At 43.3% G+C, this 18,369-nt stretch overlaps 1 protein-coding gene across 4 annotated transcripts in view; it reads right to left on the bottom strand.

Annotated features, from left to right (window-relative positions):
- Positions 1-18,369, bottom strand: part of LOC124720168 (CARD- and ANK-domain containing inflammasome adapter protein-like) — a 551,179-nt gene that overhangs the window by 479,093 nt on the left and 53,717 nt on the right. For 2 of the 4 annotated variants that reach the window (XM_047245491.1, XM_047245487.1), the window contains exon 4: positions 9,055-9,456. The exons of the other annotated variants lie outside the window; for them this stretch is intronic. In XM_047245491.1, coding sequence (XP_047101447.1) covers positions 9,069-9,456 — 388 coding nt within the window. In that variant the 3' untranslated portion in view covers positions 9,055-9,068. Of the gene's footprint in view, positions 1-9,054; positions 9,457-18,369 lie in introns of those variants that run through there. 4 annotated transcript variants of the gene reach the window in all.

The following is an 18,369-nucleotide window of genomic DNA, read 5'->3' as shown; positions in this document are numbered from 1 at the left end:
TTTACAAGACAATGGGCATGTTTGAACTAAAACTTTTTGTCAAATTCGAATTTTCTAATGTGACTTACCTTCTGTTGTAGGGTTTCCCTCTTCTCAGCTGCCTCTTTTGTATTAACTTTGCAGTGTCTGTCAGTTTACGATGACAGAGACGCTGTGACTTGGGGAAAGAAACAAGTTCTTTTACTTTGTCTGGCTGATTTTTATCCTTCAAAATTAAATGTTGCGAGAGCGAAGTTGTATAAGCAGGTACAGAATTAGTGGTGATCTGAAAAATCTGTCCAATGGAGTGTGTTGTTTGGTTCGTCAGTTGCTGCTTCACGACTGTCTTCCTTGGCTTTGATTGTCTGCGAAACGTCGAAATTTAATCCTTCATCCGCATTGTCGGTGGCAAAAGACGTGTCAGTAAACAATGACGTATACCATTGGTTATTTTTTGTGTATGAAGAAAGGTCTAATCTGTTAATTTCCTATTTGTGTATTGAAATGCTCTGCTAAAAGTGTAATGCACCTTCATAGTCCGAAATCGCATCACGTTCTATTAACAAATCCATACGCAGCTTAACTTCGGTTGTTAAAAGTGGGACGATCCAAAAATCTGCATAAATTGTGTGGCTGTGAACAAGAAATTTTAAGTGTGTGTGTGTGTGGTTTTTACATCTACTCTTTTTCCTGAAACTGCTCCTCTAACTTTAGTCCTTTGTAATGGGATTGTAGAGCAAGAATTATTCGCATTGTGTTTATTGCCCGCTGCATCACTAATCGATGTAACTGGAGATCCGTAGTCAGTCAGTGCGGTGGAATTATGTAAGTCAGTTGGTATGCTTCTAATCGCATGATGCACATTCTTTTGTGGCTGTTCTTTTCCCTGCAATAACGTGACTCTTATGTGTTCCAGCGTGATGATATGTTGTCTTACTGTATTGATACCGTAAAAACTGTAAACTGATTAAAACCTGAACTTTACTATTAATCTCTTTAATAAAAGCAAAGTGGTCCCTGTGTGTTAATGGTCTGCAAGTAATGCTATTCGTGAAATGTTCCCTGTCCGTTGATAATTTTCGTAGCAAACAGATCCTGAAATGGAAACATCTCACCTCGTAATGTAATTGCTTGGAAAAACAGTGCTTGGCTGCTCTCTGCGCTCCAGTTGCAAATTTCTGACTCCAGTTGCTGGGGGCCCAGTGCAATGCTCCAGACAGCGAGCAAACTGTTTTATACACACCACTGAGTGAGACATTGCTTTGAATAAAAGTGACTTGGACCGAGGGTGTGGTGAAATATGCCTTTAGCAAAATGTTTTTACATTATCAGATATATTAACACCTGTATGCACTTCATATTACAACATTTATTAACATTGTCAAAGGAAGACACCGATACCAAAATCTTACTCTCACAAACGTCAGTGAAATAATTGACAGACACGAAACAACCCTCACAGTGAAAATTAAACAACCTCTAATGAAAAATCTCAATTTCCTTGATTATGCTGTCTGATTCAAGAATGAAACTAATCTAACTACGCGCGACTGCAGTGCCACTAAATAAAAAAAATGTTACCTTCATTCCTCTTCACACTCTTCTGAGATCCTTACACCTCATTTCATTCTGAACCGTTAACCGTATCTCTCTCCTCTGTTTCACAGCATTCAAACACAGAGCACTTTACTTAAACGCAGGCGCTCTTAACTTCACGCCTGCACTGCCCAGAGTCCCCTGCTCGGCGTCTCAACTCAGAACTACCCCCCTGACGCTGGAACTCCAGCGCCCCTCTCTCTCTCCCCGGCAGCGACGACAAACACGTGGACACCCTCCAGCGACACAGCTGCTCCTCCCTTCTTCCGCTTGGTAGGTAAACAGACCTGGTTAGACACTGTTCATATGGGACCCTGCTGCCTCAAATGCTGTCTCCTGTTCCTTATCAGCAGGTTAATGAGCGGCACGTCGCTGCCGCCATTTATTATGATATCGACTGCATTTTTTTATTATTTTTTTTTACCAAGGAAAGATGCCCTGCCCTGCTCAAAAGGAGGCTTTTAAATGAAGAGAAATAAGTACTTCCTTCTAGCACTGGGTAAGTAATTACATGTGGTTAACATTTTTTAATATTACTCTCTGCAACGTCAAAGGCTATTATCTACAGCTTCCTATTTTGAAGTAACAGGGGGTACTCTCCTGTTCTTTATCAGCATTTAACGGACGTCTTTTAGTCTACTCTGCCGATGACTGCATTTTATCTGCAAATTGAAGATGCCCTACTCGAACACTCTTTTTGAGAAGTAGGGATCGTGAGTACTTCTTACTTTCATTTTATAACAAATAACATCTGGTTAACGTTTTAAACATTACATTCTACTGCCTCAGATGTTTTCTGCAGAGCCCCACATGAACTGTAGTAATAGCACTGTTCTTTTCCAGCATGTCATGAATGTCATTTGGCTGCCACCATTTCCTCTGTCAACAACTGTGTTTTATTTGCAAAGTGGAGATGCCCTGCCCAAAAACACGCTTCGAAACTTACAGAAATCAGTACCTCCTCCTTTCATTTGGTAGGTGATTACGTCTGGTTTAGACTGTCCATATTACGTTCCACATATTGAAAATGTTACAGTTCTCTTGACGATAATGGAAAAGAAAAAAGTTGTTGTTTTATCTCGCATTACCAAGACCTGTCTCTGCTGTTTCTTTGCGATAGTCTGTCATCAACTGAAGACTACGGCAGGCGCCTCTTGCTGACACACTGTGGTGACGTCATAACACCACCGCCACACACGCTGGCCCCGTAATCGAGTGAGCCTGGCCTTGTTGCCTCTCACCGGAACAACAAGTCAGCACTTTGAAGTCTGGAAACAAACAAACTGAAAGGCATTTACTAAAAAATATCTTAATACACAACTAAATTAAATTACAATTTTTTTACAAATAATTTGTATACGTAATTGGCTTTCATGTGAAATGGTTCAAAGCATTCTGGCATGCACAGCGCAAAATCACACACTGGACAACAGTATGTTGTTTCTTCCCTTTTCCACTCTCCAGTTTCTTTTTTAACTGTCACCACACGCTTTACACAATCTTCACGGTCACACTTTGCTCTCAGTTGGAGAAAATTTTCTTCCAAAATGTCGCCCAGTTAGTCTGTCGCCTGCAGTCGAAGGTTTCACCCCTATTTGTTCCTTTCCAGCCACCGTGGCCAGTGTTTCTCCAGTTAACACACATGAGTTTATCTGGAGGACATGGTTGCCTGTGTAGTATTTTATGCATAATATAACTGCTTACTACCCCCCCCCCCCCCCCCCCGAACGAAAATTCTGTAAATAAGCAAGTCGTATCTAGGACTTGCCAACATGTTTTGTGTTATTTACAGTCTGATATGTCACGTGAACGAATTATTTTTTTGAGTGATGTAGTGGCAATTACTAATTATTCTTCCAACTTTCAAATAACTCAAAATGTAATTCATGCTTTACTTCAATCCTGTAGGCTACATTTGTAAATAATTTCCGAACGCCGGGTTTTACGAGGTTCACCCACCACTCAATTGCTTTACGGAAGAAATGTTTCCAGTTAACGCACAATTTGTAGAGAGCAATGAAATCCATATTCATTCATATTATGTGCGGCAGGTTAGAATTTAATTTCCTGTATCCTCTGCGAATTATTTTGGGACTGTGTAGACATTTTGCAGTAACAATTACAGGGTAGTGGTCGGAAAAGCTGACAGGGGCTGTGAAGTAATCCTGCTCAGTTACTCACACCCCGCTGTGGTGTGGAGTCTGTCAGGCCGCGACGCGGACACTGGCGAGGCGTGCGTGTGGCGGCGCGCCGCTCAGCTGCGGCTCCCGTGTCCAGACCTGCAGTCAGATTTTGCAGGGCAGACACAGAAGGGTGTCGCGCCTTCTGAGTCTGTCTCCCTTAAAATACAATTAAAATGTCCTGCGCTGCCGAAGTCACCTTTTGCCTGTCTCAGAAAATACGGGACTCGATCGCTGAAAAATCTTTCCCTTGGAGCTCTCTTGTTTGATGCGGAGGGAGTGCAGAGGTTTAGAGCCTTTGACAATGCGTCCTCCCGGCACTTTTTCTACATCTTTTAGTTACTGTGTTCGTGAAGAGTTACCGCAAAAGGCGCAAAATCTGCATTACGAAACTCTGCACTTGGCCGGTGGCCACCGGAGCGAGAAGCAGAACGGGTACTTCTGCGCATGCGCGGGCGTATCGAACCCGTCTGCTGACTCTTTGATGCTGGCACCCTCTCTCTGCCTCCAGACGGCTGTCGCGCTGGACCTGTACCGTACGTTTTTGACAGTTCGGTCACTCTCTTAATAGTAACTGGTTCCAGAACAGAGGAGCGTTCCGTTCGCACGGCTAGGCCAACAAATTTAATTACCATCACTGTAAGGTACATTGATTGTCACAATCTATCTGTGAAAATATATCATTTTAGATGTTTCAAACGGGTGAATGAAGTCTAAACACAAAGATTAACAATATTCAGGGCCAACATTTTAAGCTGAGTGATTTGTTTTGCAGACAAATGACATATACAAATTAGATTGAAATCGGCCTGCTCTCTCTCGCAGGCGAATTGTTTGACGTACTGACTAGCCTCTAATTCGCATCGTGTAGCGTGTGCTTCACATGCACGTATTTGCCAAAAGACGTGGGACATCCTGATTAAAAAATAGACCGATTATGCATGAGTAACGTCAGCCCCGCATGGCGCGTAAATATTTAAGCGGAATGTCTCAGCGACAGAACATGCAATTGCACGTCTGCTGGGATAAAGTTGGACGTTTTGAAGTGTAAACCCATCCCTTTAAAGAACTGCCGTTGCGCTGTTTATTTCTGGATCGATAGTAATGACAGCTTGAAAGCCAGCTGATGTTCCTATAGCTGCCGTTGAGACTTGCTGCAAAAATAATACATCAAACGTGACATCTTGTATTAAATCATCTAGCGCACTAATTGTAACAGAGGTTGTTATCGAAGTAATCTTTAGTGTTAGTACATCGTGGGCTGCCATTAAATAGATGTAGCGTGCTCTGACATAACTGCGAAATTGCTGCGAGAGCGGGTGAAAATGTCTTTGTAATACCGGGGCATTAAATGGCAGCCGGACGCTGGTGTCTGCGATCATCACCGACTCTGAAACTGTTGAGCAGAACTGGAGCTGTAATCGCTAAACAGTATTACACATTTTATGTGGGAAGTGATCGTCCTGACTTAGTTTCGGCCCCGCTGTCGTGTGGCCGGTCTTTTCTCCGCCGCCGTGGTCGGACCGCCCCTACCGCCTGCTCCCGCCCCGCCGCTGCTTCTGCGCATGCGCGGCCCTCTGGCGGACTCGCTGCCCGCATTCTGCGTCGCGCCCCCACCTGCGAGTTTCCCCTCGGCGACTGCGCGGGCAGTCTGACGCCACCTGTTGCTGTTTGCACTTGAATAAAAGTGTTCCAAGCGTTATTGCCTAAGAGACAAGACAGAATGTTTACACAGGCTTTCGTTACATAGAGAGTAATGCAACATGTTACAGATATGTTACTCTTTCCAGAAACAACTGTTTTTTTGGCGTCATTTTTATCGATGAAATTCGGATCTCGGAAATTCCTTTGTTATCTCGTGATCTGGCGTGCGCAGACGCATACTTAAATGAAAACAAGTGCCGTAAACTCATCGCTGTGAAACCGGGCTTGAAACGCATTTGGTCGCTACACACCTGTCTGAAGCGTATTTCACAATGCTCTTCCACTCCCTCCACTGATACCCGCGCTGTTGGTGCTGCAGAGGAAAGGAAAGCTGAAGCCTGTTTCTCGTCGCTCTTGCTAAGCACAATAATATTCCCAACTTATTTTCTATTTCTCTTTACGGTCGTATTCAGTGACACTGTAACGCTCTTGGCATATCTGATTCCCCGTTCTACCATAACAGATTCGAAAAGTTCAGGTCTATTTGTCACTTGCAAGCCTAAGATACTGTCTTCACGACCCGTTTCTCAGATTAGTGGCCCGAGGTAGTTTTTGAGTGAAGCACTTGGATCAGTTTCTCACGATTCCCTGGCCCTGCCAACAGGCGTAGCCACCTATGTCGCCCACTGCAGAGACGGCAGGTTAAAGGTTCCACCTAAAACTGTAACATGGCGAGGAAATGCACACCAGATGTTCTCCGGGTTTCTTACTTTCTATTCAGAGCTCTTCATAGACGATATTTCTCGCATCGTCACTGAGGACTAACCTGAGATGGGCTTTTACTTACTAAATATTCTACAACCCTCCATTCCGAAATCACTGTTATCTGGGAAGCATGTCAATACGAATGCAAAATTTCAGCTCGGTTCTTGATTGGTGGCTGAGTTACACTAATCCTAGTGTGCGAAAGGACCCTGTCTGCCACTGTTCTGAGGCAGCTTTTAGGAAAAGCAGGACAATGCAATTTCACAATCAGTGTCTGAAAGACGTACTCGGCCCTTCTGCTAGTCTTAACGGGAACCGATAAGTTGGACAAAGACAGATCAAAACTGTTTATTCTTGTCGACGTGAAATTTTTCAGTCGATTGCAAACATTGTTATGAGACTACAACAGGGACATGAAGAAGACTTTAGCTCTATTTCAGTTTCTCTACACCTGACTCAACCGATATATTGGGAGCGTGAAAGTAAAAACTAAGGAGGGAACGTGAAAGTAAAAATTAAGGAGAACGTAGGTCACACGGTGGCTTACCAGCAGTGTTTCACACCATGACTGCAACAGTAAAAGGCCGAAACAGCTGTGGTACTCAAACTATCCTCCGCCACACACCAGAAAGTATCTGTGAAATTATCATTTCAGACTTTCCAAATCGGTAAGTTATTTCAGAAAGGCGTTATCTTGTGAATTTTGGAGCAGTTTTGACACAATGCGGGATGCGTTACATTTTATCTTCATTTGCACTACAGATACGATAGGAGATCTGGTGAAGTTATTGTTTACAAGTCTGAAGAAAAAGATTTACAATATTCAAGACAAATATTTTAAATTGAGTAACCTGTTTTGCAGACAAATGGTATGTATAATTTACATTGAAAACGGCCTGCTCTCTCGCAGGCGAATTGTTTGATGTACCGCCTAGCCTGGATTTCGCATCGTCTAGCATGTGCTTCGCATACTTCCATTCAAAGTTTAATTTTTACGCAGTTCTGTCGCACTGGACTGAGATTTACGTATTTCGATATCAAAATAAATTTTAGCCATTTCTCAGATACCAACCACACACTTAGAAGCACTAGTTTAAATAAATGCGAACACGTTTCAAATAAATACGAACACATTTCAAATATATGCCGCTGTGTTTGATGATGCGAAGAATGCAGATGGAGTTCTGGGCTGTTTTCCCTGTGCTGAAGACTGCCATACCATTCCAAAGTGTCTTAATAGAGTGCAACAGATGAATGGCGTTAGGCGCGTTCCGAATTTTGGGAAGTCGCCGTTTTTCAGCAGGATGTAGCGCCGTCGCCGCTCGCCGTCAGAAAATCACGCCAGATTCCTGCATTTTGTAGAGAAGTTTGTCCAATTTAATTTTGTGTAGGGCTTTCATCTTTGACAAACACGTAGTCTTTGTCAAAGAAAGGAAAATGTGTGAAAAGTCGGAAAATTTTGAGGCTTTTGTTGTAAAGCCGACATACTACAAGGCAGGAAGCACGAAATTTGGATTTAGGAGCCCAAAACATGTGATTATGGAATCGCTGAGAAAAGATGTACTGCAGTTTGTTACCAATTGGTATTTTTGGTCATTGCACGCAGGGTGGCTCTGGATAGTTACTGCTAGATGTTTTACGGTAGGTGACTTACTGTTTCCAGCAATTTGTGATCAGCAGTATAGCTGTGCATTAGTGGATTTCTTTTCCTGTGTATGCAGAGTGTATTACATTTATTTATGTTGAGGATCAACTGGCAGAGCCTGAAGTATTCATCAATGCCGTGGAGGTCACTCACCAAGTCAGTACTGCCTTCTGGCGTCGCTGCTTCCTCAGAGAATGTTAAGGAGCTTCCGTCTGTAACGCCGCCACATGAGGGCCACAGAAGCTCTTGTTCAGAATGCAATCTGCCACTTTGGTGACACATGCACACACGGGGACGCCAAGTCTAATTCTATCACAGCAGACAGAGGAATGAATGTTCCAAATGTGGTCTGCTTCGAAAGCGTCTACAGAGACGCAAAAGTGTAATTTGGGGAAACTGCCGTATAATTCCAGCGATGGCTGCATGTCCCACGTGATTGAGTATAATTCCCTGAGAGATGGTAGTTTGTTCTGTAAGAGCAGCAAGTGAGGTGTGTGGGAGAGGAATGATTTTAGGTGGTTCTCCAATTCTCTTTATTTGAAGGTGAGCTGGGAAGATTGCTGCAGATGGTGTGAGCATGATGTGGTGTGAGCACTGCTAAAAATGTGACATTACAGTTAAACATGAAAATTGCTTGTGCGGTGCACGCACACAAGTGAATTCAGTGTGAAATCTGAAGTGAAGATACATTCTAACTGAACACTTATATGGCAGTAATTTGAGTAAGGTGCAGTTTCCAAGGATGTAATGTAGCACCATAGACACTGCTAGCAAATAGTTTGCAGTAATTATGTAATGTAAGAGACTGGTGCAAAGAACTGACATTAACGCACACCAACCGGTATTCTCGCATTTGTCTCTTGGAAGAGATTAGGTGTTTACGTTTCGAAATACAGGCGGTTGTGAGAGACGTCAGCTGTATTCTTGTAAGCTGTTTGAATATTGTATGTGGGACGAGAAACGCAAGACAGAGAGGGAGAGAGAAGTGGAGTTTATGAATGATGGAGTATTTGTCAATTGTTCCTGAGCTTTTGCAGAAATTGCTTGTGAAATGTTTTACAGAGTGAATTCTGAAAAGGAAGGTTTGTCACGTTGGTTTACAGATATCTCCTGTTGTTGCAGTAGTTGTGGTGTTACTGGAGTAATTGTGTGGACTGCAAAAGGTAGAAATGAATAGAGAAAGTGATTTTTTTTTCAATTTTTTATTTTAATATCCTGTACAATGAAGTACAGGATGTCATTTCCTCTAGTGGCACGTATTAACTCTGTGTTAGCATCTCGACGATCTCCTGATGGTTGTACTGCCTGGCGATGTACAGGGGGGTCCTCCAGTCAGTAGCCCTCACCCCCCTGTCGGCTCCGGCCTGCAGCAACGCAGCCGCCGCTTCTGCGTGGCCACAGTATGCCGCCAAGTGCAGCGGCGTCTCCCCCAGCACAGTCGTGGCGTCGGGGTCGGACGCCGCAGAGAGCAGCAGCCGCACCACAGCCGCGTCGCCTCTCTGTGCAGCCCAGTGCAGGGCGGTCAACCCGACCCCGTCCCTCGCCGCCACGTCCGCCCCAGCCGCGAGCAACAGCCGCACCTCCTCCACCGTCCCCTTGTGAGCCGCCTTTATCAGCCTCCTGCCTCGCTCCTCCTCAGAAAGGCTCCTGCACAAAACATCGACACACTTACTCTCTACTATCGAGACACACACACACCAAATGAAAGAAACTGTAACAGCCGCAAAACTGCCAACAATTCTGAATACACTTCCACAAATCTAGAAACCTCGCTTCTGCGATACGGGTTAACCAGCGTATTACCGACAGATCCACAGCACTAGCCCATAATCAAAAACTTCACCCATCTGCCATTAAAAATAGGTGCATTCCATCTCCTAACAAATTCATTTGGCACATTTCCTCATAATTCACTTCACATATCCGCCTCCTTTCACCTCGACATGCAGTTGCTACCCAATCCATCTACATTCAAACACACCCCTAAAACTACCTTCTCTGGGTACTAATTCCTTCTGTCACTTAGGAAGAAAACACTAGAAACCATACCCATCTGTAAGTACTGAAATAATACTTCCTCACCAGACAGCTAAGTGATTCAGACCAGTAACACGGACATTTTCTAACATACCGACATAAAATATAAAAGTGACTGCTTCGTACACAATAAGTTGGTCGACATATTTGAAATACAACAAGGGCACCAGGTCGACTTTCCCTGACACACACACACACACACACACACACACACACACACACACACTACCCGCTCCATAATAATCGTCACATGTGCTCATATAATCATGCATGCAACAAGAGATAAATCCACTGGAACATTCATTTCCATCTACTTACACACTTTGCAAGCCACCATATGGTCTGTGGCAGAGGGTATCCTGCACAACTACTATACTCAGTAATGGTTAACTTTGTGTAACTTTTTGCAATTTTTGAAAATTCTGCACAGAAACTAAGTTACACACCGCTACAGGCAGTATAGTTAAAAAGGTCTTCGGAACTGAAAATGTATTCCAACTATTTTGCTCCTGAGCAAAATTTCTGTTTCAGTAGTAGTAGTAGAAACACTTAAACCGTAACTTTAGACCAGTCTCAAGAAAGTACTATACTTCCTGTATGTAACTCTATGCATAAATTAGATCATGCCACAAAGAAATCAGGTGTCTGTAAGAAACAGACACACACAGTGTTGATTCATTATCGCATGTTCACTTACAAATATCAAAATACTTTTACAGATCTGGCATTGCTGAACTTGAACCAATGTCACGAGAACCTCTCCCCACAGCTGATGCAAGTTAAAGGCTAATCCCAAGCGGGAGAGCCAGTAAGAAGCTCCAAAGACAAGTGAAATACTAACTAGAAACTACGCAGGTAATAAGACTGCTGCATTTAGTTCAAAATAATCAATGTAGGTGGAGCAGCAACCATACAAAACAAAAGTAGTAACTGGTACACATAAAAAGTTATCCTAACTGACTGCAGTCATTTCCTCTTTCCCTTCTGCTCGCAAATTCAGCGAGGCAGAAACGACTACCTCTATGCCTCTATACGAGCGACAATGCCCTTCACACTATCTTCGCACGCCTTGTCTCAACTGTACATTGCCAGAACTAGAATTGTTCTGCAGGCAGCGTCAAAAAACAGTTCTCTAAATTTTCTCAACAGAGTTCCTCGAAAAGAACGTCGCCTCCCCTCCAGTGATTCCGATTTCAGTTCCTGAAGCTTCTGCGCAATACCTCTGCGTCACTCGAAACTATCGGCAGCAAATCTAGCAGCTCATCTCTCAGTCCTACAGCTGTCTTCCTTTAATTCTACCTGTTGCCGATACCAAACACTCGAGCAGTACTCGAGAATAGGTCGCACCAGCGGCCTACATGCAGCCTCATCTACAGGCCAACCACACTTTCCCAAAATTCTCCCAACAAACTAAAGTCGACCTCCCGCCTTCCCTACCACAGGCCTCTCAACCTCATCCCATTTCGTATCGCTTTGCGAACTTTCGCTCAGACATTTAAGCGACGCCTCTGTGTCTAGCGGAACACCTCAACCCTACATGTCTGTTTTTCCTACTCACCTGCATCAACTTACGTTTCTCTACATTTACAGATGGCTGCCATTCATCACACCAACTAGAAATTTTGTCCAACTCGCCTTGTGTCATCCTACACTCACTCAACGACGACATCTTACTGTACACTAGGGGACAATCAGCAAACAGCTGCAGATACCTGTCCACCAGACCATATACGTATTGCATGGGGGCTTAATTTAAATATAATTTGCAAATATATTTTTATTTAGTAGCTGTTATTCCAATTACGAAGTGTCTCGTAAACGGTTGGCCCTGACTGGTATTATTACGCTATCTGACTGCTTAGAATAACAATAAAGAATGAAATGAAAATTTTCATTAACACAATTAATTAATTAAGTCCCCAGAAACTATAAAACCAACGCCACAACAAGCGCAAGTGTAGCTGTTCTGTATGTGGTAGTATGACTCAACGCACATCTGGCACGGTTCTTCTTCAACAAGACAAAAATTTTTAAATACCATTTATACTGACGTGATAAAAGAAAATTAGAAATACTATAATTGTGCAAGAAAACCGAAATTACACTCTAATACAAGAACACAAGCCAGATGCTTTGTTGACTGCACCTGTAATGACACATTATTCAGGACACGTAAAGAATAAAAGAACATACTGTTGTATTACCTTCATATATATTGACGAAAAGCACTCAGATCATTACAATATCTCCATTGGAATAACATCTGCTATCTCTCCCATCAAATAACCGCATAAAACATGGAACAGCACTCTCCACTATCACATCTCACTCCGACTTCACGACAAGCAGTGTCCACCACAACTTCTCGGCAAGAACTGCTTGCAGCTACGTCTCAATAATCACTGCCAGTGGAGGCGGCGGAACAATACTCTCTGGCGCGATCTCTGGCGCTGTGGCTCAGTGTAGCCACCTTTCAGTATACAGACAGTAACAGCGGTCCCACCACCCTTTTCTGGAGCACTCCTGCCTCTCGCTAACGCTCGCCACTGAGGACAACATACTGGGTTCTGTCACATAAGAGCTCAGGTCCACTCACATACATGGGAACCTATTCCATAGGTTTCTATCTCTTTCAACAGTCAACAGTAATCCACCGTGTGAAATACTCTGTGGACATGTACGAATATGTTATTCAGAGGTGATCGATAAGCGCACCACATCACAGGAAAATCTGCACAATGCAAAGAATTCCGATCTTTGGGGTAAAAATGGCTCAGTCACCTCTATTGCAATCACGGATTGTATTAAAGAGTCGGCACAGAAAGAACTGGGGGCAAATACTGCCCATCCCAAAAAGAAAGGATTGTAGTTTACACAAAAGTCAGCCTTACCGCTATTGGACGCATCAGAAAGGCAACCGAAAATAAACCACACGGTTTGCCAGAACCGCCAAGAAACTCCACTGAGAAATTTGGGGAATAAATCCATCATTGCAAGCAGCTTCTCAAAATAGGTAATTTGATCAACCATAGTGACGTTTGTATGGCTAAAAAAATAGTGCTGACATTACACAAATTAGTTGTTGCCGTAAAAACAAAAAAATTATTTTCCTTGCAAGAAAGCTGTTTAGCGTAAGACACTGCATGAAATGCGATTTACTTGCAACAGACCTCTAAGTCACGAGCAAGACTCGCTCTAACAGTGCCGTGGCACATTGCATTAATAGTGCTCGAACGACGACGGACGCTACTTATCACATGTTTCCCAAGGATGAGCACTTGCAACGTGAATGGATGGTTCGATGCAAATGCAAGGACAAAGTGAATGTGGAGACTGCACGTGTGTGGTCAGCTCATTACCGGCCAGAAGATTATGAACAGGATTTGAGAAATGAGCTTCTAGGGTTACCTTCAAGAAAGAAGTTATTACCAGCAGCAATCCCCTGCATAAACATTCTGAACTGGAGTGGACAAGAAATTGTGGAAAGCGGTGATGCAACCGAAAGGGTAAGACGTCTGCACATACATAACACTTTCAGTAATTTAAATTGAAAAATTACCGTAATACAAACGAATTCACATAAATGCAACGCTTTTTGACGCATTACTATATTGCTTTACGGGAGTGAATGACTCGCTATATTGTACAGGCAATAAATAATGTTGCTTAAGTGTATTTGCTTTTCCTCCTCGATATAATAGCTACATTTGTCTTAGAAATAGCCATTTTTTTAAGTATTCTCAATATGTTAACTATTTTAAAGCTAGTATATAGTTCAAATGACAAAATCAGCATATTTCGTGTAATTTGTTTACATTTATTTCTGTAACAATAGCTGATGCTGACCAGTTGACTTTGCAGCGTAGTGGTATGGTTTCTGACTCCCATGTTGGAGGTTATGGGTTGGTATACCTGTATTTCCTCTTACACTGTATTTTTACATTTTATCAAACTAGGCTATTGTAGCCGCTTATGCCACTGATATTTAATCGCTTTTGCCAATTGATCTGATTTTTAGTGAAAAATTAATGCAGTTGCATAGAACTTAGTCAAAAATTTTAGGAATAGTAGGCCTACTCGGTAAATAATTTTAGGAATAATAAAATTAAAATCAAATTCATTTCTTAGGGATCTGGAAGTCGTGCACAACGCTGTGGAGCAAGAAGTTTGCAAAAGCGAGCTTTGACGGCTTTAGAAACTGTGTCGGCCGAACCACATGTACAGATTGCGTTCCCACTGAAGTAGTGAATAAGGATTTGGAAATTAAGGAACTGAGGGCCGAGATTGAACTTAACGAACGATCTCCGACGTGTTCTCTAGCTGAAGCGGGCAGAAGAGTCATCTGATACGAAAGAAAAAGTCAAATTCCACAAAAGTGTAAATAGTGTATTGTCAAATTGTTTTACACCGGCGCAAATAAGATGCCTATTAAACAAAAATAAAAGGGTAAAGTGGAATTCAGAGGACATGGCCCATGCATGAACTTTAAGAGCTCTGTCACCTAAAAAGCATACACTTATTTGCGAAAGCGAAAAATTCCTTTGCCGTGCAGGGCAACCCTTCACAAATGGACGAAGGAATTTAAAAGCAGACCGAGTATTCTTGAAGATATCCTGTGTTTATTGAAAGCCAAGTCACACACTTTTACTACTCGAGAGAGAGAGACAAGCTGTTCTGACTTTTCACGGAATCAATGTTGATGGCCAGATATGTTACGATTCATTTGAAGACGTAGTAGTCGGACAACATTCCAATGTGCAAGTTTGCACGATACGTGGGTTGTGTAAGCAGTGGAAACCACCAGTTTACTATGATTTCGACACTGTGATGACCAGTGATTTGCTTCAGAGCATCATTAAGGCAGTTGAGGAATCTGGAATCGGTGTTGTTGCTGTGACGTGTGATATGGGCGGAAGAAATATAAAAGTTTGGAAGGAACTGTGTCGATACAGAGAGAACTTATTTCGCAAATCAAGCGGACGACACCATGATGTATGGGACACCACATTACTGAAGCGCACTTATACGTAACTCGACAAGCAAGGCAGAATGTACAGTTGGCAGCGAGACTATTTTCACGACAAACAGCTCAGGCTTTGAAGTATGTCATTCATAAAGACGTTGAAAGCAATTTTATTGAAATCGTTAACGACGTCTTTGATGTCTTGAACTCTAGAGTTTCAAAATATGAATACTCATCCCTCCGTAGTGGGTTTGGAATTGATCTCTCAATCGGAGAAAATACTTTGAACAGATTCTTAGATATCTGTCCAGCAATGCGCGTTGGTGACAAAGAAAGAATGTTGCCTTTCCAAAAAGGATTTATAGCTTCAATAAAATCTCCCTTTGGTCGTTTTGGAAGTCTGAAAAGTATGAATGTTAGCTATATATTAACTTGTAGGCTGAATCAAGATTGCCTGGGAAGCTTTTTTTGTAGGGTACAAGGATTAGGTATATTTCATAACAATCTTACACCTTTTGAAGGAACAGGATACGTATCCTTATACTGACGGGTAATGCAAGTGATATCTCTCTCTCTGGGAACACGCCAGTTACTAAAGAATTAAACACGGAGTCTTCCCAGTGTGACGTCGACCCGGATCCTGCATCCCCAAGTTTCATTACCAGTGGGCTCTGTGTGTATGTTGTTGACGAAGCGCCACTATGAGAAATCTCAGAAACTGTGGATGTGGAAGAAAATTTAGTGACGTGGTAATAATGGGGAATGACTCTGTAATCTCAGATGTTCTTCCAGATGCGGTAAAATACATTGCAGGCTATATTGCATTTAAGTGCTACAACATTGATAAATCACTAGGCTTTCCAGCAGCGAAAAGTGAAGGAGATCATGCTGCAGACTGGATATCAATTACGTCTCGTGGTGGTCTTTACACTCCAATGCCAGCATAGGAAAACAACAGTGTTGCTGTCTGAAGAAGAATTTGCTGCTTTTCATGGAAATGGAGTGTGTGAACAAAAAAAATGTCGTAAAGTCTCTGTGTTCTATTACAAAACAAAAGTTTCCTGAACCAGTTATTACTCTTTATGTAAAAACGAGAACATTTGTAAGGATTAGGCATCTCAATCAAGAAGCAAAGTTGGAAGCAATGAAGAAATGTGAGCCGGCCGGAGTGGCCGAGCGGTTAAAGGCGCTACAGTCGGGAACCGCACGACCGCTACGGTCGCAGGTTCGAATCCTGCCTCGGGCATGGATGTGTGTGATGTCCTTAGGTTAGTTAGGTTTAAGTAGTTCTAAGTTCTAGGGACTTATGACCACAGCAGTTGAGTCCCATAAGTGCTCAAAGCCATTTGAACCATTTGAAGAAATGTGCCGCAAAGATGAAGCAGTTATGGATTGCATCGTCGTCTGGTAAACGGCAGTAGAAACAGACTACATTCGTATCTGCTTCTTCATCAAACGAGCGAGTTATTTTTCAACTTAATTATCATCTATTTACTCTTAATGTATACAAAACCTGTCGTGCCCCTTGTTTTGACTTGTACAGATGCGTATCGAATGAAAGCAAAAGTAAAATGAACGAGTAACATGGCACCGAGTCTGTGGTGCGGCGCATTTGCCGTGTAAGCACACGGCTGCGCCGCGCCAGGGTCCTCGTGGTGACGTCACAGCGCTCACCCCACCCCCCTGTTTCGGAACATCCCATAGAAGCACCTCGTGTCGTGGCCGGGTAGGAAGGGCGGGCACTCGCTAGCTCGCTCGCTCACGAGGTTTCAGACACACGGTACTCCGCTGTAAACAAAACACGGCCAGGCTAGGCTACGCCACTGTACCAGACCCCTCCACTGTTTACTTGTCTGCATTGCAGAACTACCAAGCAACTGTGTCGTCTATATGCAGGTCATTTCTGGTACAATTTATGTTGCATGCAGACGTGTACACTAATGAGGCGAATTTACACTGCTACTTTTATGTGGCGAATGTCAAAGAAATTTTGTCGAAACAGTAATGTCTGTCCTTTCCGTCGTCGTTCGTCGCGCCGGACCCTTGCACGCATTATTAGGTCAGCAGTGCGAAGAGGCAGCTTCGACGTCTCCCAGAGGACGAGGGCGAAGGCTGCAGCCGACAGGGCACTGGAGGAAGCTGCCCTGGCTGCGACGCCTATCAGTTGGCACAGTGGCACCAGACGCACAGCCGAGGAATGAGGGGTCAGCAGATGAGTGTCTCTCGCACCTCGCATTTACATTAATGCCACCCTTGCCATCTGACACTCCAGTGGGAACTGCCGAGGACGTGATTTTCAACGTGGCTTAAAATTTTGTCTTTCTGCGCTGCAGTGCATGGCAAACGATTCTGAAAATCGCTTCATCAGGTAGAATACTAACGGTCTTGAATTACCAATGTGTGATTTGCCACGATACGAAATTGCATTGTGGGACCTCACTTCATCCACGGGGTGATTAAATAGAAATACGTATGCACATATTCTTACTAACATTCAGCCTGTTCTCGTAGAGGTAGTTCCGTGGACAAGCGACAGTGTATGTGGATGGAACACGGCCGCCGCCCAGACCCTCCCCTGCTCCAAAGCGACCAATGGATGGAAAGTTTCCCGGCCGTTGTATGGGACGGAATGCTGCAGTACAAAGGCCAGCCAGGTACCCTGATCTGACTCAAATGGATTTCTTTCTACGGGGAGCACTGAAGGATAGAGTCTGTCATGAACCCCAGGTATGTCAGATGATGCGCGCCAGACCACACGACGACGTATCATCCAATGTAGCTTGTCCAGTTAATCTCTCTCTCTCTCTCTCTCTCAAACAGCCATTCCAAATGTAGCAGTCGATGGTGTGCAATTTGACTATATTCTTAATTAAAATGTAAAAACACACTTCAGTAAGGAAAGTATTTAGTTTGTGGATGACAAGCCATTAGTTATTTTGAATAAATGTTTAGCTTATTTAAAATCTACTCCGTCTACGTACAGTTTTGAGTAGTTTCTAATTCCTAACTGACAGCAGGTCTTTTGTGTTGTAGAACCACCCGGGTGCTTCCAGGCAGAGACAGGCTGAGCTGACAGAAGGTCATGGGATACCGATATCTACACATACAGATGGCAGCAGTATCGCGTACGCAAGGTATAAAAGGGCAGTGCATTGGCGGCGCTGTCACCTGTACTGGGGTGATTCCTGCGAATCGATTGCGGAATGATGGAACTTGTTTATCACTTGATATTTTTAAAATGTACAGTATCCAATGTATCGACATAAAATAAAATGCCGTTATCTGCTCCCCATGTATCGAGAAATGTATGGATATATCAGCGCAAAATCATCAACGTGCCTGCCTATAAAAATATGGGCTGCACGGTGTAAGTACACTGTCAGTTTTAGAGCTGTACGTTGGATTGTTGATTTATTATTGGATACTCTGTACATCAACAAGCTATCCCCCTCAGAGCAAGAACTGAAAGGAAAACGACGGATGTTCACGCCTCTCGACAACCTCCGTGCTAGCTACGGTAACTGCATGTAGGTGACACATTTAAAGGTATCTCATGGGTG

The sequence above is a fragment of the Schistocerca piceifrons genome, chromosome 11 (genome assembly GCF_021461385.2).
Source record: "Schistocerca piceifrons isolate TAMUIC-IGC-003096 chromosome 11, iqSchPice1.1, whole genome shotgun sequence".
NCBI classification, from domain to species: domain Eukaryota; kingdom Metazoa; phylum Arthropoda; class Insecta; order Orthoptera; family Acrididae; genus Schistocerca; species Schistocerca piceifrons.
Note: the sequence above shows the minus strand (reverse complement) of the source record. Positions and strands in the feature narration are given on the sequence as shown.